This window comes from Arachis duranensis, chromosome 7, assembly GCF_000817695.3.
Source record: "Arachis duranensis cultivar V14167 chromosome 7, aradu.V14167.gnm2.J7QH, whole genome shotgun sequence".
Lineage (NCBI taxonomy): Eukaryota > Viridiplantae > Streptophyta > Magnoliopsida > Fabales > Fabaceae > Arachis > Arachis duranensis.
Genome location: NC_029778.3, coordinates 21,852,097 through 21,878,927, shown reverse-complemented (window position 1 = coordinate 21,878,927; position 26,831 = coordinate 21,852,097). Strand labels below are relative to the sequence as shown.

Genomic DNA, 26,831 nt, shown 5'->3' with positions numbered 1-26,831 from the left:
AATTGCTTTTCACTTTCTTGGAAGTATTCTGGGTGCATTAGGTTGTACATGTAGCTATCTTTTCATGCAGAACTTCCTTTTCCCATGTGTTAGTTTCAAAGACTTGTGAACTCCCTTTTTGACCAAGCACCGTACCTCCCCCTTTGTCTTTTTCATCCATTCTTATCTTTCCTTTTGTACCTGCACAAACAAACAACTTTGCTATCATTTTTTTCGGTCCATGTGAATAATGAATAGTACTTGCACATGTTTTTCATTCTTTTTGAATTGTAAATCAATGATTGACTTCATGAGCTTACAGCCGTGACCCTTGTATGTATGCACACTTATTACTGGACACCAAACTTAGTGTTTGGTAATGTCTCCTGATGACATGAAATCCATGTTGGTTGTCCTTAATGAATGTGCATAATTCTAATAAATCATAGTCACTTTGGCTCTTTGATCCTAAACAATTTTACTACCTAAAGTAATTGAAATCAAAGTATTTAAACATGCAAATGGTATACTTGTCATGAATTTCTAAATCCAGAGGAACTTCTTGCTTTTCATTAACTGTGTTCAAAGAGGAACACCAAACTTAATGTTTGGTTGTGCACCTTGAATGAAAGATTGAATACAATTTGAATAAGATTTGGGGTGCCTTCAGGCACACCAAACTTAGAGACCAATTGTATTTTACATGCAATGTTTAGTGCACCTTATCAACAGTTGTCCTGAGGATTCAAGTTCATGCATAAGAAACCATGCTTTATTAGATGCAAAGCAAAACAATAAAGAGTAAGGATACTAAAACATGGGTTGCCTCCCATGAAGCGCTTCTTTAACGTCACTAGCTTGACGGTTGTCCCTTGTTAAGGTGGATTGTAGTGCTTGATGTCCTCTCCTCTCACTATGAAAACGTCCCCATTTGATTCCTTCATGATTTCCAAATGTTCCATAGAAAGAACTTTCCTGATTGTGAACACTTGAGGGGGCTGGGAAGGAATGGGTTTGAGGCCAGGTGGGATTGGCAGATAATGACTTGATATCACTTTATATCCCGGAGAGAAACCTTCAGTGGGAATTTTCTTGTTCCTCCACCCTCTTGGCAATTTCTTTACAACTCTTCCCTCTCTTTTGAGGATTTCTTCATTGACCCTTATGCCAGGAGGCTCTTTCTGAGCTGTTTCTATTGATTCTTGTGGCTTTAACTCTTGCAATTTTTGTTTGCCTTCCAAGGACTGTTTCAGAGTTTCAGCTGCTGGATTGCTTTCCTCCAAACACAGATGGCTACTATCATCCATAGGCTTTTCAGGTTCTGGTTCAGGCTCAGATGCAGGTTTGAAAACATGAAAAATGAGCTGTTCATCATGTACTCTCAAAATTAGCTCTCCTTGTTCTATATCTATGAGTGCTCTAGCAGTGGCTAGAAATGGCCTTCCCAGAATGATAGGGTGTAGGTAGCTTTCCTCCATGTCCAAAATGACAAAGTCTGTGGGGAAGAAATAATTTCTCACTTTCACCAGCACATTCTCAACTACCCCTTCAGCTTGCTTCTGAGTTTTGTTAGCCAGTTGTATGATTACATCAGTGGATCTCACCTCATTCAGTTGTAGCCTTTTCATAAGAGTCAGAGGCATCACATTTATACTAGCTCCTAGATCACAGAATCCTCTGTAAATTTTTGTTTCCCCTATGATGCAAGGGATATGAAAACTTCCTGGGTCTGTTTTCTTAGAGACCATATCCTTCTTGATGAGTGCACTGCATTCCTTGTTCATTATTACAGTTTGTCCTCCCTTCAAAATTCTTTTCTTGCTCAGCAATTCCTTCAAATACTTGATATGTGTAGGCATTTGCTGGACAATCTCAAGAAAGGGAATATTGATATGGAGAGACTTAAATGTCTCTAAGAACCTTGAATATGTTTTCCCTTTTTCACCTCCTCCTAACCTCTGAGGAAATGGTGCTTTTGGTTGGTATGTTTCCAGCATGCCTTTATTTTGCAGTTCCTTGGCTTGCTCAGTTTCACTTTCCTGCTTGGCTTCTTCCACACCTTCCTTCAAGATTTCTGGCTCCTGTTCTGAGGGTCTGATTCCTTCTTCTTCTGAGACTTCCTTCAATATGGTGATGGCCTTGCATTCTTCCCATCTCACTCCCTTTTGTTCCCCTTTAGGATTCTTTTCTGTGTCACTAGGGAACACTGCAGTTGACTTGGGGCCTGTTGAGATAGCTCTCCTACTCGAGACTCCATCCACTTGAGTTTTTCACCATGACTCCTTAAGGTCGATCTCACATCTTCCTTAAAGCTTTTCAATTCAGTTACTCCTTAAAGCTTTTCAACTCACTTATGTCCTGACCCATGTTTGCTAACATTCCTTCTATCCTGTTTAATTGATCTTGAAATTGTTGGTTCGGATTAGGTTGGGCAGGTTGATTATTTTGGCCATGATATGGTGGTTGGGAGTAAGTGTTTTGTGTGGCTTGGTATGATCTTTGGTTGGAGTTTTGGTATGTGGAATTGTTATGTTGGTTGTGGTTGTAAGGTTTGTGGTTTTGTGGTTGGGTTTGCTGGTTTCCCCACCCAAAGTTTGGGTGGTTTTTCCAGCCTGGGTTGTAAGTGTTGGAATGTGGATCATATGGTTGCCTTTGTTAATTTCCCACATAGTTGGCCTCTTCCCAATCACCTCCTTCAGTGCTTACTTCCTCTTGATCTTGTGTGTGTATTGCAGCCACTTGATTTGTTTCTAATTTCCTGGTGAGCTCTGCTAGTTGCTTGGCAAACACCTTGTTTTGGGCTAGAATTGTATCAACATGGTTCAGCTCTATGACTCCCTTAGTGTTGTGCCTCTCTGAAGCATAGTAGTATTCATTCTCAGCCACTGTCTCAATAACTTCAATGGCTTCTTCCACAGTCTTTTTCCTGTTCAATGAACCTCCTGATGAATGGTCTACAGCCTTCCTTGATTCATAAGAAAGTCCATCATAGAAAATATGCAATTGCACCCAGTCAGGGAACATGTTTGGTGGGCATTTCCTTGTCAACTCTTTGAACCTCTCCCATGCCTCGTAGAGAGTAGATGTTGGTTTGGGTCTTCATTAGCACTCCCACCAAATGAACAATGGTCCTCCACCAGTGATATTAGTTGTGGTTTGAGTTCAAAATTGTTGGCCTGAATGGGTGGTTTCTGAATGCTGCTACCACAATTCCCAGAGGTTGGATTTATGTATGAACCAAGAACCCTCCTCTCAGGAATGGCATTGTTTCCATCAGCCCTCTCATGGTTGTGAACTTCTCTATCCATGTTGAGATCTAGAGCTTCCTCAAAGTTGTCCTCAGATTCTCCTTCAGAATCTTCTTCTCTCAGTACTCTTTTCCCTCTTGCTTCCCTTCTAAGTCTATAAAGAGTCCTCTCTGGTTCGGTATATGGAGGAGTTGTTGTCTCTCCTCTCCTACCTGTCATACAAGAACACACCACAGGCAACAAACAAGTGGAATACTCTTGGTTAATGGAAGAGTATGGTTAGAGCAGTTGAGGAATTAATTCAAATAGTTAGTGGGTCAGTGAGTTACTTGCTTGAAATTAAAGGCATAAAGAAAGAAAGCAAGTAACAGAGTGCAGAAATTAAAATTCAACAAGTAACTTGAACTGAATTAACAAAACAAGAAAAATGCTCAATCTAGTTAACTTCCAATTTGAGAATTGTCAATCGAAAAACAATCCCCGGCAACGGCGCCATAAACTTGATCTAGCCATAAACTTGATAGCTACGATTTTAGGAAATTGCACGATCGGCAAAAATTCCTTCCGGCAAGTGCACCGGTTATCATCAAGTAAAAACTCACAAGAGAGTGAGGTCGAATCCCACAAGGATTGGTTGAATGAGCAATTCGGATTAGAAGTGTGTTCTAGTTGAGCGGATCAAGATTTAGATGAGAATTGCGGAATCTTAAATTGCATGAATTAAAGAACGAGAAGTTAAAGTGCTGAAATTAAAAAGGGATCGGGGTGATTGCATGAATTTAATTGCAGAATGTAAAGAGAAAGTTGGCTCACCAATTCTCTCTAAAAACAAACAAATTCCCAATCCCTTGGTTTAAATGTTCATAAGAAGAGATGATGCTCGATCACTGATTATACCACACAGTTTCATGAACCACAATTTGGTAGGATTACATGTCACAATATCCATCCAAACCCCAATCCAATTCACTGTGAGAAAGCTTCTCTAGCATGAATCCTCCATTCCTTTCCCAAGGTTCTGAAGGATTCCAATTATGGGTAGTTTCTTTCCCAAGACAACTACCCAATGGAATTAGATCGAGAAGCTTTCGAACAAAATTCAAGAGAAAAGATTGAAGAAGAAGATAAAAACTGTTATTGATTCATAGAATTACAATAGAGCTCCCTAACCCAATGAAAGGGGTTTAGTGAGTCATAGCTCCGAATTCAAAAATAGAAAAATTGATGAAAAATTCTCAAGTGTCGAAAATCCTAACTAACTTAAATTCTATCCTATTTATACACTTTCTAAATTGAGCTTTTGTTGTGTTTCTTGGGCTTTGAGGCCTTTCCTTGATTTCCTTTTGCTTTGGGTTTATGATCCATAATCCTGATGAGGCTGTTGATCCAATTCTGTAACATTCATTGAGCCAACTTAGTGATAATCAAGTAATGACACATGACTCAACAAATTGAAATTCCAGACTCATCAATTCTTCAGGCCCAATCCCATAAACCATGATATTCAATTGGGTTTCATACCAGAGTATGTTTAAGTCAATGTTTGTGCTCAAATACTAACTTAAACTGCAATATCTTTGGCCCAGAATCCCTTTCACTAAGTGGCGTTTAAGTTGCAGTTTAAGCTTAAACTGCAACTTAAACGTTGGACACTCCTGGAGGTGATATAATTCAAGCACGTTTAAGCTTCAGTTTAAGGTTAAACTGAAGCTTAAACGTGGAAATGGAAGAAGGCAAATCCTGGAGGGTAAATAATCGAACACGTTTAAGCTTCAGTTTAAGGTTAAACTGAAGCTTAAACGTGGAAATGAAGATTGCAACCCTGGAGGCAAATTCTGGTCAAACACGTTTAAGCTCCAGTTTAAGGTTAAACTGGAGCTTAAACGTGGAAATGAGAAGGCAACCCTGGAGGAGCAAAAACGCGATTCTGGCGTTTAACTTCCAGTTTAAGGTTAAACTGGAGGTTAAACGCCACTTTCAACATTATATGGCTTGGCAGTTTAAGTTCCAGTTTAAGCTTAAACTGGAACTTAAACTCCACACGTGATCTTCAAGCTTCCTTTATTGATTTTGTTGCTTCCTTGCCTAGCCTCTTCTTCCCTGAAATCATCCAAACAACTGCATCAAAGTCTTGCAAAATTTCATGAGAATTCTTCCATTCATAGCATTCAAATAATATCACTAAAAACTCATGGAATTTGCATCAAAATCATACTGTTTGGATGGTTCATTGCTTTGTTGTTCATTTAACCATTCTTGGTTACTTTAAGCTCAAGAAAATGCATAAAACAACTAAAACTAACAGAAAAATGCTAGTGAAACTAGCCTAAGATGCCTTGGCATCAATTAGCTGTACCCAATCACTATCATACACTGGATCTGGATGCGATGTACGAGGAAACTCTCTCCACTATGGGTGGGGACGATTACAACATAGAGAGTGGTGTGGAGTTTTGCATTGCTCACAGATTCAAAAGCAGAGAGGGAGTCATGCAAGGTGTGAAGAATTATAGCATTCGAAGAAGTATTGAGTACTTAGTTGTGGAGTCGAAACGATGAAAGTACTATGTACAATGCAGGAAAATTGCAGCAAAAATGTCATTGGAGTCTCTGTATTGTCCTCCGACAAAATCTCGAATATCAGTAAGCCTTACTTTATATTGTAGTGTATATTCTTATTTATTATGATTATTTTGATTTTAAATGCCAGCCCGATGATATTTTAATCGTAAATTTGGCAGGGCGCTCGTCTGTTTAGCCCCCACCATGTCTCAAAATCATCGACAGTTAGATTTCAACCTTATTTATAGTGTCATCTTTTTTCTCATACAGTCCAGCCCATCAGTTATTAACCTTGTTCTACAAGGTGCAGTTAGATAAAGCTATCACTTCAAACCTTTATACAAAAAGGTTTGGATGGCGAAACAAAAAACAATTACGCAGATATAGTGATTGGGAGGAGTCATATAATAAGGTTCCAAATTTGCTGCAAGTATTGCAGAATTGTTCCAGAATAATATGTGATTTCCAGGTGGTCCTTACTATGAAGGACACTTGGTGGTACGCGATTGCAGCCAATAATTCAATAAGTTACTCTGGGCTTTTTCTTCTGGTATAAAGGCTTTCAAGCATTGCAAGCTCTTCGTCAATGTCGATCGCACGCATTTGTATGGCAAACATAGTGGTATGTTGCTAATTGCAGTGGCATAAGACAGTAAAAGTAACATCCTTCCTGTGGCATTCGCAATTGTCGAGTTGAGACTACGGAGTCCTGATCATTCTTTTTTACTAACCTGAGACGACATGTGACACCACAAGAAGGCTTTTTTATTATATCTGATAAATCTCAAGCGATCAAGACTGCACTTAGAAAGGAAGAATGGCGTCCGGTGGTGCAAGAGTGTGGCTCACTCGCTTAGAGAGTAGTAACCAAGGCCTCTATTAAAAAAAAAAATATTTCAATAACAAATCTATTTCAAAAATAAAAATTTATATTTTAAAATAAAAAGATAAACATTATAATAAATAATTATTTCACATTTCATAATTTAATTGAATTCAAAATAATTAACTTTAAAAATCAAATATTTAAAAATTTTATCCAACAACATTACAACGCATATTCAGTAAAACAAGTTATCTAGCATATTCAAAAATAAAATTAAAAATATAAAATTCGAATTAAAGAAATAAAAAAACGTAATAAACATTGACTAAATAAATTAAATTAACTAATAGGTTAATTTAAATTAATTAATTAATATTTACTAAGAATGTATTTTACCACCTAACAAATGCTAATAACATGCCAAATAACATTTTATATTACCAAAATATAATCTATTCTACTCATGTATAACAATACTAAATCCATAAAAATACTCTAACTATAATCATATGCTTATTTATTTAAAAGAGAAAAACAACAACCTAGAAGTCGATCGTTCCTACGATGTATCACGTCGCATTTAAGCTGTTGATATCATTGTTTCGTACATCTGTGCGCGCCATAATGTCCGAATATCTCAAGAATATCAAGAAAAACGTCCGATAAAAGGATAACTGAAGGTTAAGGGACAATGAGAGTGACATTTGAAGTGCTGCGAATGAGTTCCTTATATAAGCGCATCTAAGCCTTATCTCGTTTACATCGTAAATGTGATAAACTAAATTACGTGTTATAACATGTGTGCAAATGCGATACATGGACTGTATGACATGTCTTATCTTATTTATACCGTAAACGAGACATGTAAAGAAACTAAAATTGATAAATATATTATAAATTATCTATATCTATAAATAAATTATTTAAATATTTATTTTAAAAAATTGAATATCCAATCATTAAATATATATTCTTAAAAATAGTTTGAGAGATTAATTTTGATTTTGTTTTGGTAGACGTAACTAAAAAAATAAAATATTTTTCCTTTTAAAATTTAGTGATTTTATTATAAGTGGATATCTTTTTGCATTTTTTTTTGTAAATGACCAAAAATGTTTTGAAAAAATCAGAAAAATTATAAATCAAATTTTGATTTATTTTTTTATATGCACTTTTTCAATAGTTATCCAAATATTCTCACAAAATTTTATATCAAATATATAAGCGGTTTGCCAAAAAATAAGACATTTATTACTTATAAAAAGTGCATTTTTAAAATTTTTATCGTATTTTATAATATTTTGATAATATTTTTTTTTGAAAATAAATTTATATGGTAATTCTACTAGCAATTTAATAATTATAGGACATTTTTTACAGTTTACCCAAAATATTTTGTTAACTCTCGTATAGAACTCTTGTGGGTCGAGGGTTACCAAATTATTGAAACCGAAAAGGAAGATATATATTATAATAATAATGATTTCATTTTCACATTAAGTAGAATCATATTATTTCGTAGTAGAATATTTTAATTTGGGTAATGAGAGAATACCTGATTGACATTTAAATAAATATTTGACGAATTTAAAAACATTTCGTGCCACTTTTTTATGCATAATGTTTTTTTTAATTCCGGCTTGCTTAGGAGTTGAAATGGTCAAGCTTTCCTTCTACCAGGTAAATTGTGCTCTTTATGGAGATTGGAGAAGAGAGTAAATCAAAATTTGAGTAGAATTCACCTTTCTAGTGAAATATTGTATAATGAATTCAAAGAAGCTATGCATAGAAAACTAATGCTGAATGTTAGAAACCGTGCTAATAGACTAATAGAGCAAACATTCTCTGCTGTATAATTCCTTTAATACGATTAAATATTGGTACCAATACATTCTGGTCTATGCAATGACAAAAAACAAATCTCTGAATTGATGTTATAAAGTATAATATCTTATAATAAATTCTTTAAGTAAAATTAAGAAAAAACATGCGAAAATATATTATACAGTAGAAAATCACAATTTACAATATTAATTGAAAAAAAAATTAGAAAATATATTTCCCTTTTCAATGTTGGGTCATCAAGGCCACGAGACCTAAAATATAAAAATCATAAAATGAACAAATATGAAGGAAACATCTTCAAAAAGAATTATGCAATTAAGAACCTTTTACCTTGTTTAAATAAAATCTATAATCTCAAATTAAACTAATCAAACCAAATATTACATCGCCAAAATTTTTATTCGGAACTACAATTCTGACCAAAAAAAAAAGGTAAATTGCTCATAAAAGGCCAAGGAGAGGATAGAATAAAAATGAATAGAACACATCAAAATTTTACATGAAAATGACCAACAAAAAACCAGAGCCAGTATTAGAGCTGCCAACAAACCACTAATGGCTCTTCCACAGAAAATACTAACTTTGAGCTCACTTTTCTCACCCCATGGCATCCAAGGTTCATATCTGGACAGCAATAGAAGAGGCCATATTTATAAATCCCAAATCAAACTTCAGCGCCACATATGATTGTTTCATGTTTGAGCAATTTGTTGTTCAATAGACTGTAGTAACTTAATTTTTGAATCACACATAGTAGAGAATTCTGCCAGTACTTTAACCTTCCCATTCACCATTTTCCTAGCAACTTCCGCAGGACTCCAGCATTTGAGGGATTGAGCAATACGATCACCAACCTCTGCCTCATTAATGGTGGAAATATACGTCTCGAAAATTCGATAGACCTGCCCTGGTCCATCATTTTGACCATTTTTCCTCAGAGGAGCAAGGATGCTATCCACATTCTCATCTTCGGGTCTTTTATTCCATTCTCTTAGCCATCTCCGAACCTCCTCTAACACATTGGATAAATGCTGGACAGAATCTTGAATTGCATGAGCCAGATTTGAGGTAGACTGATCAACTGATCCGCTTTTCTTTTTCTTCTTACCAGATGGTTGAAGTGATCTAAGACAAGACATAATTACAAGTACATGCCATGCCAAAGGTTCAGTAACTATCTGCATTACAAGTTGTACATCATTCCAAGGAGAACATATATCGGGCTCCATAGATTTGACCACCTCTAAAATATACTTCTCCAGCAAAGAATCTAAGATATTCCAAATATGTGGCTTGCTGCTATTACTCTCTGGTTGCACAAGTTCGTGAGAACTAAGGCTCCATGCATTTAAAAATACAATGAAATTCAACCAGTCAATCAGGTTGGAACAAGAAACCTGCAACAGTATTTTGAAGTTATGGATCAAATTTTCCACATTACAAGCATGAAAAATAAATGGAATTTTTATATAAAATTGAACTCAAAACTACATGACACTTGAGAATAGTTGCAATTATTAGTCCTTAGTTGCTGATGCTGAGACAAATACACTGATTGGAAATCCTTACAGTAATATGGTTACTATATGTTGTAAATGGACATCTATTTTCACACATGCATAGTGAATAGATGATATCACCAAGTTTAACTAAGCCCGCCCAAATGGCTAAACTTTATTTGGACTCCTCAACAAGTCAACAACAAAGTCTTATCCCACTAAGTGGGATGCTGAGACAAATACACTGATTGGAAATCCTTACAGTAATATGGTTACTATATGTTGTAAATGGACATCTATTTTCACACATGCATAGTGAATAGATGATATCACCAAGTTTAACTAAGCCCACCCAAATGGCTAAACTTTATTTGGACCCCTCAACAAGTCAACAACAAAGTCTTATCCCACTAAGTGGGATCGACTACATGGATGAGACCACGCCATTGGAACATTTTTCTATGGCTCAATTTTCAATGTGCTTACACTTATTCTTTCCCATTTCTATTGCCGAGATAAGACATTTTCAAGATAACACACTTTGTTAGTATAGCTCTTTATTGCAAAGATAGAAGATACCATAATTACTTCCACTGAAGTAACCTGTTGCAAGTACAGCTGCCTTCCCAATAGTCTCATAGCTCTGTTCAATAAAATTAACTTCTAATAATAGGAGCATAAAAGCATAAATAATCATACCACAGAGGTACTTTCACTGCTGGAAAAGCCCATGACAACTTCTATTGCATCACTCAGAGAAAAGCCCAAAAGTTTTGCATAACGGTCTAGCAATAGTTTCATCTCTGAAGATATTTTAGGTGAAACAGAACCATTGACCTCAACATGTTCCTTAATTGAAGACGAAACACACTGAATAGAAAGATATATCATCCGTGGAAGTATGGATTTCTTCTCAATCTCTCTCTGGAAACTTGTTTCCCTCTCTTTGATCTAAATAGCCAACCCATGCAATAAGGGAAGGGATAAAACATAGTTAAAGTCTCTACTAAAGAAAATGATTATTATACAGCAGGCACAAGTCATAAAGGACTGATTTCACCTACCGAAACTTCTCTATGACAATAAGAAGTCCCTTCAAATTGTTCTGAAAAAAATAAAAAATAAAACCGCAGTTTATAAATTAACTCCAAAAGAGTGACTATAGAGAATAAAATGGAATCAATATGGGCTAAAAAGCATGTTATTCGGACTACACAAAAGTACACTGCAAGCCAATCTAAAACAATCCGATAATTATATAGTTGCATGGATATCATCAAACTCATTCCTCTAAATCAACTCATCCTATTTCCAATTTTTGTATATTGAAAAACTGACCTAAAAGATAGTTTTTGTCTGAAGTTGGCGTCCACCAAGGTCGTAACTGCAAGTCTTCATTGAAGGATATAGACTTTGATTCAATTTTATTAGACAGATCAAGGAAATGAACCCCACATTTCATGCTTTCAAGGACACCCTGATGGAATAAGCAGTAATTAACTTTACATCATATGCAATAAGGCATTCACCTATGCCACCAAGCAAGATTTGAATTACCTCCTCTTCGTCAATGTTATTTGCATTTTGTTTAAGCTGTAAAATCGATGTGTCAACTCGTGCCACAAAATACTGACTAGACTGTTGCAACCGTTCTTTAAACTGCACAAATTCAATTACCTGAAATATTATGAATATTAATTAATATCTCACTTCAACTAACTCAAACTCGTTCTCTTCAACATAATTGCAGAATTGACAACAAAATAGAAGAATAGAATAAATAAAATAAAATAAAATAAATGCAAGAAATAGAAAGAAGTACTATTCATGTTTTGAGAATACTCTATGGCATTCCATCAGAAAGTAAGAAAAAAGGTACGAGAAAAAAAGCCCTTTAATGTTTTTTGAAAAAATGAAGCACTTTCTGTTCTTAGATTCTCACAAACTGTATGGACCACATATGTAGTTGCTTGAATATGAAGATGGTTAACTACGTGTTGATTATCTCAATGTGGAAATCTTTGGTCATGAATGATCTCTTCAAAAAGCTTATGTTGTTAGGTAGAAACACATTTCTGGGTCTACCAATGGTTTTATATCAACACACCTCTCCTCAGACAAGCCTTTTTTAGGTATGAAGCATGGACAATACATATGCCCATCATACCTTGTGCTGAAATTAACTTTTATTTCGAAGAATAGGGACAAGGATTGAACCTTAGCTTTGTTAGTCATCGTGAATTTCATACCGTATTACGAACATTTTCCCTTTTTTTAATAAATCATATGAAAAATTTCATTAGAAAACAACAGATGAATGGTTTATATATTCTCAAGATAAAAATAGGCTAGTGCAAATCTATTCTTCCAAAGGCTGCATGCACAATTTACTTGAGAAAGGAAAATCTATCAATTCTTGAAACAATAAAGCTGTAGCATACATACTTTTGAGTAAATACTATGGCGATATGCAAGAAAAGTCAAATCTGCAGATTCTCTGAAGTGGTCATCCATAAACTTCAGGTAATCCTTTAACAGATTGTTAGACTCAGTCCAAAGCGGAGATACCAACATCTGAGGCAAGATGTTGTGCAGAACACTTTCCATCAAGATATTCTTGACATCCAGTGATTTATACCTGAATTGAAAATAAAATATGCTTTCAATATGATGGTGGCAACAAATTGTGCAACAATCACAAATACATAACACCTTCTAATCTATGTATTACATACATTAAGGGAGCATGCTATGAAAACAGTGAGAGAACTTGAAGGAAGTGAATACCATTCATATGCCACTGAAAGAGCACCAAAGTGGGAATACAAGTGCAACAGCAAGATCTTGTACTGTGAAACATATCTGTCAAAGGCAACAAAGAAATGAGCAAATTATTTTAAAAGACAAGAAATTGCCATAGCAAAGATACAACACATGACAATCATTCCTAACCTTCTTATTGCCAAACCAAACTCCAAAACCATAATTGCCTCTACCATGTAGCCAACATTCTTAGTACGCCAAAATAACTACACCAAAATAGCACAATATGTCACTGTATATAATTTTTAAAAGTAAAAACAATTGATCGCATTTGTAAACACAATGTAAAAAAAAAAAAAAAAAAAAGTTGCACAAAAGAAGCTTCAGCATCTGCCTATGATATCATTTATTTCTGAAAAAATAGCCTATCTTCAAGGTTCAACTTAAAAGGAAAAATTGAAAACAAGAATTCATTGGAAGAAAAGAGGAAAAACAGTAACTGGCAGATCCATATGCCAACAAGAAAAAAGTGCTACATAAGCAATAAGCATGGCTAACTCATCAGTAGATAGATTGGCATGCAATGTTATATTGCTAAATCTCATAGAACCTACATTTTCTTCTTCATTCCTATTGTGAGGATACCTTATTATATATGTACTCTCTTTTTTCTCATTAATAAATTTAGTTTCCATGAAGGAAAGAAAAATGAACGGAAAGATCAAATCTAGTATCTCTTAAAATGATTTTGCAAAGATGAAAAATTTAAAAAGTAATATGACATACCTGCACCAACACATTACATGTTATTGAAAGAAGCTCCTCACCATGCATGCTCTCCTGTGGATCCAAGCCCTTTGAAAGTGGAAGGTTTTTGCAATACATATCAGACATTTGAACACAAGAACCTTCAAGTTCTGAGACAAGTTCAGGTGAGCATTATTAATAACATGGAAACTAAACGATGTCAAATGATCAGAGATAAGGATGTTTGTCCATCAAAGAGAAGGCATTATACTCAAGGGATATCATGTCTCTTCAAAGAAAATAATTTAAAAAAAGAAAGAGAACTTAAGGATAATAATAATAATAAAACAACAGGGAAAAAGGATGTAAAACTCTTAGAGATGAATATGTTAGATGGAACCTCAAAGCACAGTTTATCTCACTACTTATCAACAACAGGACAGGAGTAGTTTTTATATGAAAATAACTAAATAATGTCAAGTGATACCCACCATTTGCAGAATACTTGAACATGTTCCCCAGTAATAAGTGCTGAATTTTGAAAAGGGTTATACATCGCCCAAGTGTCTTGCTTGGAGTTGTTGATAAAGCATCACTGCTTTTCATTAAATCCTTCAAAAGTTCTGTCTTCTTATCATCGGTTAAGACTTCAACAAACATTTCAACATCTGAAGTAAAGCAGGCCAAGTCACCAAACCTATGAGCATTGAACAGAGTTCTTAATTAATGAATTGTAAAATTGAACTTTTAGAATAAATAAATAATAAAGAGCATATTATGTATCCTGCCATCTTGGAGTTGTCAAACCTAGTAGAAAAGTGGCATTAGAGCGCCCACTTTTCTCTACAATGTCATCAAATTCATAGGCACCTAATGCATTCAAATTCAAACTCGGCCTATGTTTACATAGCCACTTAGCCAATCTCAAGCCTGGAAAAACAAGAAGGGTTATGCGACAACCAATGTAAAACTTTGTTGTATCCCTATGCATGGCCACAACACAGTGACATCTTCTGAATGTAGAGTTGTGTTAGGCTTGCGGTAGCCAACGTAAAACTTTGTCCCATTCCAAAGCATGGACATGACACAATGACATCTTTGAATCCATGCAGCTAACCCCGACTAATGGGAAAATGTTTTGTTAAGATTAAGGTAAGGAAGTCAAATTCAAACATACAAATACTTTCCCATTTATTACAGTTTGATATTACTCCAGAAGCCATTTAATTTGGTAGAGTAAATGCACGTTAAGTCAACATTAACGTGCTACCTCAAGCAACAGCTTTGCGTTTGGTGTTTGAAAAATAGATTGACCACTTATTTTGTGCTAAAATTCTGTTTTTTTTTTTTTTGGAAAAATGGAAAATAAGAACAGCAATTACCAAATTCCATGGTACTTAGTCATAGAAGATTTGTGATATCATGTCATAAACCATCTCTCCTTGAAAGTTTAAGTCGTTGGGAAGAGGAATGAATGGTTTTAATATCTAAATAATTGGTTCCTTAATGGGTATTCTTGAAGTGCTATGGACATTTATTGAGGAAAACACGCAATGAAAATTTGACAGCAACGATGGGCGCTAGCAGATAAGACAAAAAGCATTCTACCCACACCTACTCTCCCAAGCCTCAGAGCATCAATACACATGACCATGGTCAACTTGAAGCACCCTAACTTACAATGTATTTAATGTAGATAGCCAAACCTGGAACCCTAAACCCCCTTGCAAAGCTCTATACATGCTCGAGAGTATAAAGATAAAGTTTGGAAGGATGAGAACAATGGTATAAAGTACCTGCAAAAGTATTTCACAATTGCATCCATTAGGCTTTCATCATTACTCTTCCCACGTAAAAGCTTTCTTCTTTCAATTTCTATATTTGCCAAGTACGGACACCTCATAGAGTTGTTAGTGGTATCATCTTGTAGCTTCTGTATAAAATCTGATGCATTTGATATTTGACTATCAAACTGCACTCATGTAGTAGATTGTCCACACATCAAGTTCCATGCTAATAAAAATAGTAGAAGGCCACTTTAAGCATGAGGATAAATTCACCTGTTCATCTGTCAAGTGTGAGACCTTGCATTGGACAAATTTGGGGGGATGTACTGGATCATTGACAGCCTCCTCACACCAAATGCTGCCATCTTCCATCAAACAGGCTAAATAATTAAGGAAACACTCCCAGTCATCTGGACTGCCAAATGGACAAACAACATCAACAAAAGCAATATTTAGACCTGGCTGCTTCTGAGTTCCCACACATCATGATAGGAAGATACCCTATACTAGTTGGACCACATATCCATTTCCATTAACAACAATCAACAATTCCCAAGGAAAGATTTTTGCAGGGCTATGTTTAAACATGAGGTAGCATTGAAAGCCATACCTTGACACAAGAATTTTTTTAAATATATCAGTAGCAGCCACATAGTCACCTGCCCGAGCCAGAAGTCTCCCCTGTCAACTTAAAGTCAAAGCATATAGGTTGATGAGAACAGTCAAACAAGATACATGGGTATAAATGATAGGATAGAACAATTTAAAAAAAAAGTTTAAAAAATTAAAAAACAGCCCGGTGCACAAGCATCTGCATTAACATAGGGTCTAGGGGGAAGGGTCATACCAAAGGGTGTAATGTAAGTAGCCTACCCTAATGATTGTATCAGTACCTGATTCTACGGCTTGTACCCGTGACCTTGAGGTCACACAGAGATAACTGTTGCTACAGAACAAAAAAAAAAAAGAGGCGTCTTCAATCTCTAGTCCTAGCCTCCTACGTGTGAAAAGGAGTGTGATAGGCACTTCAAAATCACCCTAAAGATGAGGCTTAGATACCTTTATAAAAGCTTAGCCATCCTCCATCTTATGCAGGGGTGGTAAAACGGGTCGAATCCATCAGGTCATCCCGCCGAACCCGCCAAAAAGGAGGGTCAGGCTAGGGTTTGGAACCCCCAATTAAAAAACCGCCAAACCCGCGGGGCAAGGAGGGCCGCCGGGTCAAAGATTCTTTATTTTTTCTTTTTTTTTAAATAAAAGAGTGATTAGTGCTAAAAAATTAATTATATAATTTCCAAACACACTTTTTTCTTTTTTATTCTTCTTTTTGTTATTAACTTTTTTTTTTATTTCACACTTTCACATATATGCTCAAATTATGTGAAATTATTTCTTAAAATAAAGATGATTCTATTGACAGATATTATTTTGAACAATTCTATTGAAGTTAAAAATTTGGAAGATAGTAAAAAACTTATATAGTAATTTGGCTATTTTTTATTGTATTTAATCTTTTAATTATCATTTTGGTATATTAATTTTGATTAATTTTATTAATTTTTTATTAAAAAAAGTTGAGCGGGCTAGCATTGAGTTTGCTTTACTTGGCGGGGCAGGGTGAGTATCTGCTTTGCCACCTCTAATCTTATGAGCTAGCATTTGAGGTTGAGTTAGGGTACTCAATTCTCATAGTTATGGAGCATTCTACTACATTTTCCACAAAACATCCACCAAAAGCAAATCGAACAGCTTAACTGCACAGCCATTTTTAATACTACAGAATAATTTACACAAACCAAAAATTAAAGACAACAAAGGAAGTGCAATATGTTTACCTGTATTCGTAGCTTATCAACTTCAATTGTCAATAGTGATCCCAATTTCCCGGCTAGAACTTCTAGAGCATCCCCAAACTTACTTTGCTTTTCCAATATGGATATGTAAGCCATAACAGCTGCCAACATATATGAAAATTTTGATTGATTTTATCACATGAAAGGGCTTTTCAATGGTGGTTCATGATTCATATACATACAAGATAAGAAAGAAAAAATAATAGATTACCTTCAGGCTCATGTAAACTATGTGAAGTGATGTGCTTCTTCAGTAATCCTTCAGCCAAGAGCAGTAGCTTCTCTGCTCCATTGCCATGAACCACCTAGCAAAAGATCAGTTCCCACAAAATAAATAAGTAGTTGTTGTTTACAAATCATGCCCAAAATCAAATAACTAATTATATATCCAACAAAAAATTACGAGCGTAATGATAACAAATTATTGAAGAATACATCACTTAACAAGGTTCCTAGATGTAAGATCCCCAATTTACTCTAGAAACAAGTAAACAGCAAGAATGACACGATAACAAACTACTGCAGAAAAAATATCAGTTAACACGGTTCTTAGAAGTATGTATCCAGTATACTCTCAAATGTAAAAAGTAAATTTCTAAAGAATAACAGCAAAAGTGTCATCATAACAAACCATCTGCAGAAACATTTTCCTGAGAAGGTGATAATAGCTTAATTCATCATAAAATATATACCAATTAATGAATACGATTGCCTAAAATGTAATTAAGTACTTTGAAATATAGGCAATTCATAAGAGATAGTGAGATGATATGATTTAAAGCTAAATTTTGAATTGATATCTATTTTCATTTATTTTGGATAATTTCATGTGTAAACTAAATTTCAATAATAAAAAAATTGGATAAATTATCTTTCATGAAATTTGAAAACATTTGGAACAAGATACAATTTGAAGATTTAATTTGGAAGATAAAATAGACACAACTTGGAAAGCAAGAACATGTCTTTTGCTTCCTATAAATAGGGAACTTCTAGTCTCAACACTGTTATTTTCTTACTTTTCTATGACTTGCTAAGGGTGCATTTGGTTTGCGTTTTTCTTTTCTGTTTTCATTTATAGTGTGTTCTGTTTTTATAATTTTGTGAAGAAAAAGAGAAAACAAATAATTACTTAATGTAGTATTCGTTTTTAACAAGTTCAAGTCTTATTTGATTTGTTCTAAGGTGATTGTTATACAGACCATGCTGCTCTTAGGCACTAATTTGCTAAAGTTGAATCCAGACCAAGACTAATACAGTAGGTGCATTTATGCTTTTGTTACAAATCTGAAAGAAAAGATAAGGAATGAAGAATACAGTTGCACCACCTTTTTAAAACTGTTCACGAAGAAAATGGGAAAGATACTCCTATCCCGAATGAATTCTCTTATGAGCGGTTATGGACTCTAAAGCACTCCCCTCCATGTTTGTTCAATGATATAGCTAATTACAATAACAGAAAGTGGTTCAGAGAACTTAACATATCTACAAAAATAGAAATTCCTACATGATGTCAAGTTCTTTATTTGGGATGATTTATTATTATATAAAAGTGTTGATGGGATGATGAATAAGAAACAGCAAACATTATGTGGAATTGTCATGGTTTTGAAAATGGTAAACATTTCAATGGGGATATAAGGTACTCCAAAGTGGTTTTATTGGCCCACATTATTCAAGGATACCAAGAAATTTGTTAGTGTGTGACAACTACAAGAGGACTAGAAATATATCAAGAAAAAATGTGATGCCATTGAATAAAATTCTAGAGGTGGAAATGTTTAATGTTTGGGGATAGATATTATCGGACCATTGCCATCTTACTGCAATTGGATGAGCTAGATGCATTCTAAATACATGCTTATAAAAATTCAAAATTCAAACTTAAAAAGAGCCCGATTGGGAAACAGCAGAAGCAACTTTTCTGACTTTTGAATTACGAAAAGTCATAATACGCGTGTTTGGCACCATTTAAAAAAAGCTTTTAACTTCCCGAAAAATTAATTCACAGCTTTTTTAAGAAGTAGAAATATATAACTTCTCCTTTTCGATAAGTCATTCTATTACTTCCCTAAAAAAATTGACTTAAAAACAAAAAAATCTACTTTCATTCTTGGCTCTTTTTTGTTTCTGCTGGAAATACGGGCCCTCCACCACCATTTCACGTAAGGTTCCATCTGTTGGCCTTCCATGTAATGATTCATTTGTTGAAAGTATTGACCCGCCACCACCATTTTAAAACAATGTTCCATCTGAACCACCTACTGTATATATTCCTTTCATTTTTTTTTATCATTTTACCATTTTATTTTTATTATTAAATTTGTATTTAACATTGTGTGTGGTATAAAATCTCATTTTTTATTTTATTTTTTTCACATGTAATTTTATTTTTATATAGCTTGCTATTATTTTTATAGTTAGTTATAACAAGTTCTTGACCCCAACAAAAGAGGAGGCTAATAGGAGTAAAAAAAATAAAAAAACAGCAACAAAATATACATTGACACACATTTTATATTTATTTTTTATTTTCACCTACCATATCATACACGATAAAACAACAAACACTAACTACACAATAATTTCTTTGGCATTGTCATCAAGATTATTGTGAATTAAAATTTTATTACTATTCACTACATACAAGAACACCGTTATGGGTAGGGCTAGAAGTGAGTCAAGCCAGCTTATGAGCCAACTCGAGCTCGACTCATTAATAGCTCGATAAGCTGAACTCGTGAGCTGGTGAGCCGAGCTTGAGCTTGGATAAGCTCAACTCATTAGCTCGTGAGCTGGCCCAATTATATATATTAATACATATTCTATATGCATTTAATATATATTTTTAATATTATATATACATATGAAATAGTAATATATAGAGCCAGCTCGTGAGCTCGAACTAGCTTGTGACCTTTCGGCGAGCCGAGCTTGAGCCTAAGAAAGAGACTCGATTGTTAATGAATCGAGCCGTGAGCCAAACTCAATTTTCGTAAGCCGAGCTTGAACTTGGTCTAGCTCGGCTCACTTCCAGCCCTAGTTATGGGTGATATTACGTGGCAAGAACTAATTGTCTAAAAAATGGAACTAATAAGAGAGCAAATAAAGAATCAATTGCCTAAACGATTGTAATCTTAGTGATTAGATTATGTAAATATTTAATATTGAAAAGTACCTGTCATCATCATTATTTTAATTTCCATTTTCTTGTGTAAAAAAATTGCTTTCTTTGAGTTATTTATTCAAACGCTACAACTTTAAAATAAGTACTTCTATAACTAAAAATCCAAACACAAAATAACTTATTTATAAGCTGCTATTAATAAAAGTCCTTATACTTTAAGCTATTTTTCCAAAATGAGGTTACAACTAGATTAAAGAGTTAATCATTAACCTGCTAATCTAATTAAGAGAGTTGTTGCACTTAAGGCATCAGCAATAAGTATAGTTGAGCAATTTGATCGTAATTACATCACATTAGGAAAAAGTAAGGGGTGAATAATTATTAGAGAGTTTAAGAAATTAGATTAAATTGAATGCTAACACCTACTGTTGATTTATTGTTTCTTATCTTTATAGTTTGTTACTTTTGACATTTCGTTACTTTCCAATTAGTCATCTAAGTTAAGTATCCTAGATAGTAAAACTCAATTGAACTGTACTTAGATAATAGTCTTCAAGGGAACGACAATCTTTTACTTTCTTATTATTTGTCACCCAATGCACTTGTTGGAACTAAGTTGTATAAATTCAACAACACCAGGTTCCTTGAATGCTCTAAGGACGAGTTACTAATAAGTTTCTAAGGTAAATAACAATAACACATTTGTTCCACACATATCATTGCAAATTGTACCCCATTTGCAGATCATATACTTGTAAGAGTTTCAGGGTCAACACTTAGAAGGACCTAAATTAAATATGAAGGGGAAGGAAAAGAAAGGAATCAAAATCACAATAGTTATCATTCTTAATTATCTAAAGATATTTCCTGCTCAAAAAGGCATTAAAATATTAAGGATACTAATACTACAAGCAGTATATATGATCCTATCCATCACATGTTGTACAACTACAAGATAGCTTGCTACGGAAGGGAGCAAGAACAACAAGCAGAGCATAAAGGAGGGAGAACCTGTAATTGGATGCTACAAACTGCCCAAAGCAAAAATCTTTCTTCTCCAGCAAGTTTGTACATTTTGATAGCTGTCTGTCCAACACAAAAATGTACACAGCATCAAACAAAATTTCCACAAAGAAAGTACCAGCAACTATCCATGGAGACAAAGCAGAGAACTGCAATAAGAAAAGAAAAATGCATAAACCTGTTGTTGCTTCACAAATGAGTACTCACGAACATAGCAGTTAAAGAGCCCCATCATGAGTTCCAGACTATTTGGGAACTTACTACAAGCATGTTCATAACAGTTCGTAGCCAAATCCACTGATAAGATAACGAACGTAATTCAGTTGCATAATCAAGCAATACGAATACTTCAAATTTAAAGAACATAACATGGAGAAGCCCCAAAAGAATACTAACAGTGATCTAGTCGCTGAAAGACTATCTGCAGCGTACTGAGTGTAAGATCATCCATCAAGAGAGAATCATTTGCATACAAGACCTCCTTGGCTTTCAAGCAAACAGATAAGGCTTCCTTGGGCTTCCCCATCCTTTCCAAAACAAGAGCTTTGAGTGCCTAAAGAACATGCAGGCAAATAATAATAACAATCATCACGAAAGGTATATATATAAACAAAATCAGGGAAAAAAAAACTTGGGGAAGAACACAGCCTGAAAACAACAAATGAAACATGATAATACCAACAATAACGATAATAAATAAGCATGAAGAACACAGCCTCACTGGTCCTTGAGGTTATGAGCATTAGTTATAACCAGTTACAACATAAATAAGTATCAAGAAGTGAGCAAAACTACAGTATTAGAAACTAATCTAAGTACAAATTAAAGAGTAACGATAATAAATAAATAATTTCTTAGTGAAACCAACGAGACAACACACCATGATTCAGGAAATTATTCGAGTATTACGTATCTAAAACAGATATATTCGTATTAAAGAATGAGAAAATTAGATGTTCTCGCGCAGGGTCCCCCTCGATGAAAGATACATTATCAACACTCGAAGATTTAAAAGTCACAGTTCAGCGTCTATTACAATTTTCAAGAGACTAATGCAAGGGTTTAAGAAACGAAGAAAGAGAGAACTGCCACTAATTTCAGAACGCGATGCCCTAGATTAAGAAGAAACAACGAACTTCGAAAGAAAGCGCTGGAATCAATTGCATTACAGGTAAGAAACCTGCATTATAAAACACAGTGAAATTGGAAGGTTCTAGAATGAGCGGAGAAGAAAGTGATAAAGAAATTGAGAGAGAAGGAAAGGATCTTACGAGAGCATAGGGGGAATTAGGGTGTTTGGTGAGGAGCGTAGTGACGTGCTTGAAAGCGTTCTTGTACTGACGAGAATCAATGGCGTCCCATATGACACGAACGCGACGCTCTGGAATCCCACCGGCTAAGCCAAGCTTCGAAGCCATTCGAACTTGTAAGCAAGAAACACCTTCTTCCGTTCTTCTTATGCTAAGCAGAGAGATGGAAAGGGAACTGACACTGTGACGAAGACTTATTGCAACTTTGCAACGGAAAATCGGAATCGAAATGATTATGGACTTTGTTAGGTTTTCTGAAACTGGATCCGCAAAGTTAGACCCAAAAGAGGGTTCATTCTCGAAAATTTCAGGGTGTGTTTAGTTTCCGTTCTCATTTTTATTTATATTTTTATTATTTTTTAAAAAATAATAAAAATATAAATATAAATTAAACACATCCTTAATTTTTATATGGTTTAAAACTTGATTTGGTAAATTATTTTTTTTGAAGTGCACATTATTTTATATCTGGTAAATTTTTAAAAAAATGGTGTTTTTCAAAGTTTTTTAACCAGAGAGTGTGTTTAAAGTTGATTTATACCGTTGTATTTTAAAAAAATTAAAAATTTTATATAATTCTATATATTAGTTAATATTTAAATTTATTTTTATATTTATCTTTATTATACTCTTTTAAATTTTAAAAATTATCTTACAAAACATAATTATTATTAATTATCTTTTACAATAGTATTACAAATCTACTAATATTTTCAATTTGAATTTTATATATTAATAAAAATAAAATTTCTTAAAATTAAGTTAAATTGGTAAAATAAATGACACAAAAAAAGTATTTATTTGTTCTCAAAACTCTTAAAAAAAATTCATTTATCATTATGTTTATCCATTGGCACTCCCTAAAAAAATGTAAAATACTGAAAATAAAAAAATAGAAAACATATTTTTGTTGTAAAAAAATAATTTGCATTAAAAATTTAAATTTTTTCTCGAATTGTACAAAATAATGTTCATCTTTTATCTGTCACTTTCGACGAAAACGTCACCCTCTAATTGGAGAGAAGAGTTCGGCGATGGTAGGACTGGGTGCTGGCTGCTGCTACTAATTGGGCATAAAGTTAGAGAGAGAGAGAGAGGGGTTTTTTTTTCAAAAATTGAAATAGACTCATTTTGGGATAGCTTTTTTTTTTAAATCTGAACTGATTAATCTCTTAAAAATTTGGCCAATTCTGACAGTTTACTGGTTAACTGCATGTTCAGCTGGCTCTTCTACCAATTTTCTATAGGACGGTTTATTATATCTATTAAATCGGCCAAAGGACTGGTTCTTAGTTAATCTTGTCGAATTGGCTGGTCCGGTTCCATTTGCAGAACATTGGTTTTAAGATTTGGATAAGTTTATAAGTAACTTTTTTTTAACTTATAACTTATGAAAAGTTATAACGTTAATGTTTGGTACAATTTTTAAATATAACTTGTGACTTTCTAAAAAGTTATTAAAAGTGCTTAGAGAGAAGTTAAAAAAATAACTTCTCCTATAATAAAAGGTTTTCTATCATTTTTCTTTTAAAATAAGCACTTTTATGACTAAAGAGCTTAATCAAGCACTTTTCTTATTTATAAGTTACTTTTACTATAAGTTTTCATACTTTCTTTTTCAAAAAAATTTAATTAAGTTGTTTTTTTTTTGTCAGTGGATTGGACAATCCCCAATTCTAGGTACCACAATGGATTGGACAACCCCCAATCCTAGGTACACGACACACCCACACACTTCTCACATATTTATCACATTTTTTTCCCTCAAATGTATCCTCTAGAATTTGAACTCTAGACTTTAGTGGTGGAGAGGGGGTTGAACGCCACCTGAGCTAAGGTTTTTCGGCAATTAAGTTGTTTATTCAAAGTGGCCCTTAATAAAAGTCATTATAATTTTGGGTTTTTTTGTTGAAGATTTCATGTTTTTGTTAATGGAAGGATTTGCTTATTTTTGGTTGGCTAAAAGAGAAAAAAATATGTAATGATGCTCTTTTTTTAGTGAAAATCATAGCATTGGGCCATTATGGTGTGAATGAAAATTGTTTTTTTTTTCTGTTAGTGGAAGTTTATTCTTTGTTAACGTGTATTAGTCTAATCACAACATCCAACTTACATGGCCAAAAAAAAAGAATGCAATTTGTAAAAATTATAGTTGTGTATGTATAAATGGTTTTATGAATACTAAATGATAGAAAAAGAATTTGGGTTAACTTTAATATTATTTGATAAACCTTTTAAACAAAATTATTCTCACATAAAATAATAGAAACTGGTTTACTCGTTGCATTGTTAGATTTGACACATTAAAATATTAGGTTTTTGTAGTAGAAATTTTTTAATTTAAAGGATCGTATAAAATGAGTGTTAAAGTTTTAGTATTTTTAATTAGAAAAGTGATGCAAAATATTTTTATTAACAGGCCAGAGTTAGAGTAATTCTTAAGAGGGGCCAATATAAAAATATAACTCTAGAAAAAGGAAAAAAAATAAAATTAAGGGGGTGTAATGGCCTAGTTCTCGAAAAAACAAGATTTTTTCCTGAAGAAATGAAATTTTTCCAGAAGTTCAGTGAAGCAAGTACCTCTACTGCATCATCATTGGGTAAGCAAGCACCTCCATTGTGTCATCACTGCATCATCATGAAGTACACATCTCTACTAAGCTAAGCATGTCTGCTAAGTTGCAAAAAACTCGATTTTTTAGCCACCTCGGCTAGAAATTTCAAATTTTGATTTCTGTAGTTAGACTTAGTTCGATGAGCCGGACCCGAATCTCGAGAGAAAAATAATATAATATTATTATTTTACTCGTTTTAGTTAAAATAGAGATAAGTTTAATAATATTATAACTGGGCTCAAAATCTACCGGCACGAGCTAATGCCGATACTCTTCGGTAAACTTTGCTATGCTAATGCTTTATCATAGATCTTGATGGTTATCAGTGGCTAAAGAAGGGGGATTGAATCTTGGTCTCCTTTGCTGCTGAAAATTACTTCTGTTTCATCAAAGTATTTTAGGAGATATTTTTACTTTTGCCTCCTGTTAAGTAAAGAGACTCCACTTTTTGTCTCCTAAAACAGAAATCAATAAGAGAAGATATAGTGACACACAGATATATTCTGGTTCAGCTACTAAGTGCAATGTAGCCTATATCCAGTCTCCATCACAATCATAATGGAATTTCATTATCTTTTTCACAAGATTATAAACACTAATACTTTCCTATGATCTACCCAATCCTATCTGAGACAAATCCAGATTTCTAACCCAAGCTGAATTTGACTCGGACTCAACCTAGCTTTCAACAGCAAAGTGCTAACCCAACTTGCAAGAAAATCTCCACATGATCATGACTCAAAACAAAAAGATGTACAAAGAAAATCTGAGACATCTTATGACTTTTTTTTCCTAGTTTTAACTCACTGCCATTTACCTCTCATTGGATTTTTCTTACAAATCTCACCATGTTTGCCTTTTTCAATGAGACACAAACAGATTAAATTGAGAAAAAGAAATATAACTTGTAAACCATGAAGGAGAAGAACTCAACCAACTTAGGTTGCTATGAGAACCGAACCATGTGCTCAGTTCTACTCTTTTACCTTCAACCTTTGTTGTTCTCCCTTATTATAGAAGAGTGAAGTTTCCAAGGTTGAATCAAGTTAAATCCCATGCTGTCTTCTTCTCCAATCTTCAGAGTTTGCAGCGGCTTGGTTAGAGGAGAGAGAGAAAAGTTCGAATCTGAGACATGCAACTTACTAGGGGTGTAATCGGTTCGGTTTGGTTCGGTTTTGGACCGAAAACCAACCGAACCGACCTGATCGGTTGTACGTTAATACCAACCATTCGGTTGGCTGCTTTCTAGACAACCAAACCGAACTGAACCGAACCAATTACACCCTTAGTAAGTTGCATGTCTCAGATTCGAACTTTTCTCTCTCTCCTCTAACCATTCGGTTGGCTGCTTTCTGGACAACTAAACCGAACCGAACCGAACCAACAGCGGTTTGGTTCAGTCGGTTTTTTCGGTTTTTTTATACCTAATAAACAGAATTTAAAATATCATAAAATGAAGTTTAAAACCTTCAATAAACTAGAATAACAAGAGTATATCACATCCAAATCCAATACAAATTCAACTTAATTAAATATAAAATAAAAGCAAATAAAAATGTCTAGCAAAACAACAAAAATAAACACACTTTAAACCGCAACAGTCACTTTTAAACAGATAAAAACCAAATAGCCAGTCAACCACCATGC

At 34.1% G+C, this 26,831-nt stretch overlaps 1 protein-coding gene across 1 annotated transcript; it reads right to left on the bottom strand.

Annotated features, from left to right (window-relative positions):
- Positions 1-8,921: 8,921 nt before the first annotated feature.
- Positions 8,922-22,751, bottom strand: LOC107458247 (N-terminal acetyltransferase B complex auxiliary subunit NAA25). Its single transcript, XM_021127626.2, has 19 exons — positions 22,531-22,751; positions 21,656-21,812; positions 21,438-21,556; positions 21,248-21,322; positions 17,321-17,414; positions 17,092-17,210; positions 15,867-15,937; positions 15,530-15,671; positions 15,266-15,441; positions 13,961-14,166; positions 13,509-13,639; positions 12,912-12,988; positions 12,747-12,821; positions 12,405-12,597; positions 11,517-11,636; positions 11,298-11,436; positions 11,024-11,064; positions 10,659-10,910; positions 8,922-9,857 (listed from the first exon to the last, which is right to left on the bottom strand). Exons 1-19 carry the CDS (start codon positions 22,675-22,677, stop codon positions 9,153-9,155), a joined length of 3,039 nt encoding a protein of 1,012 aa, XP_020983285.1. The 5' UTR covers positions 22,678-22,751; the 3' UTR covers positions 8,922-9,152.
- Between the last annotated feature and the right edge of the window lie 4,080 nt (positions 22,752-26,831).

Excerpts from the sequence above, each read along its gene's own strand:
- LOC107458247 (XM_021127626.2), bottom strand. The coding sequence starts at position 22,677 with ATGGCTTCGAAGCTTGGCTTAGCCGGTGGGATTCCAGAGCGTCGCGTT. Across the intron at positions 11,637-12,404 it reads GCCATAGTATTTACTCAAAA|GTAATTGAATTTGTGCAGTT; the intron begins GTATGTATGCTA and ends ATAATATTTCAG. Across the intron at positions 11,065-11,297 it reads AGACAAAAACTATCTTTTAG|AACAATTTGAAGGGACTTCT; the intron begins GTCAGTTTTTCA and ends TATTTTTTTCAG.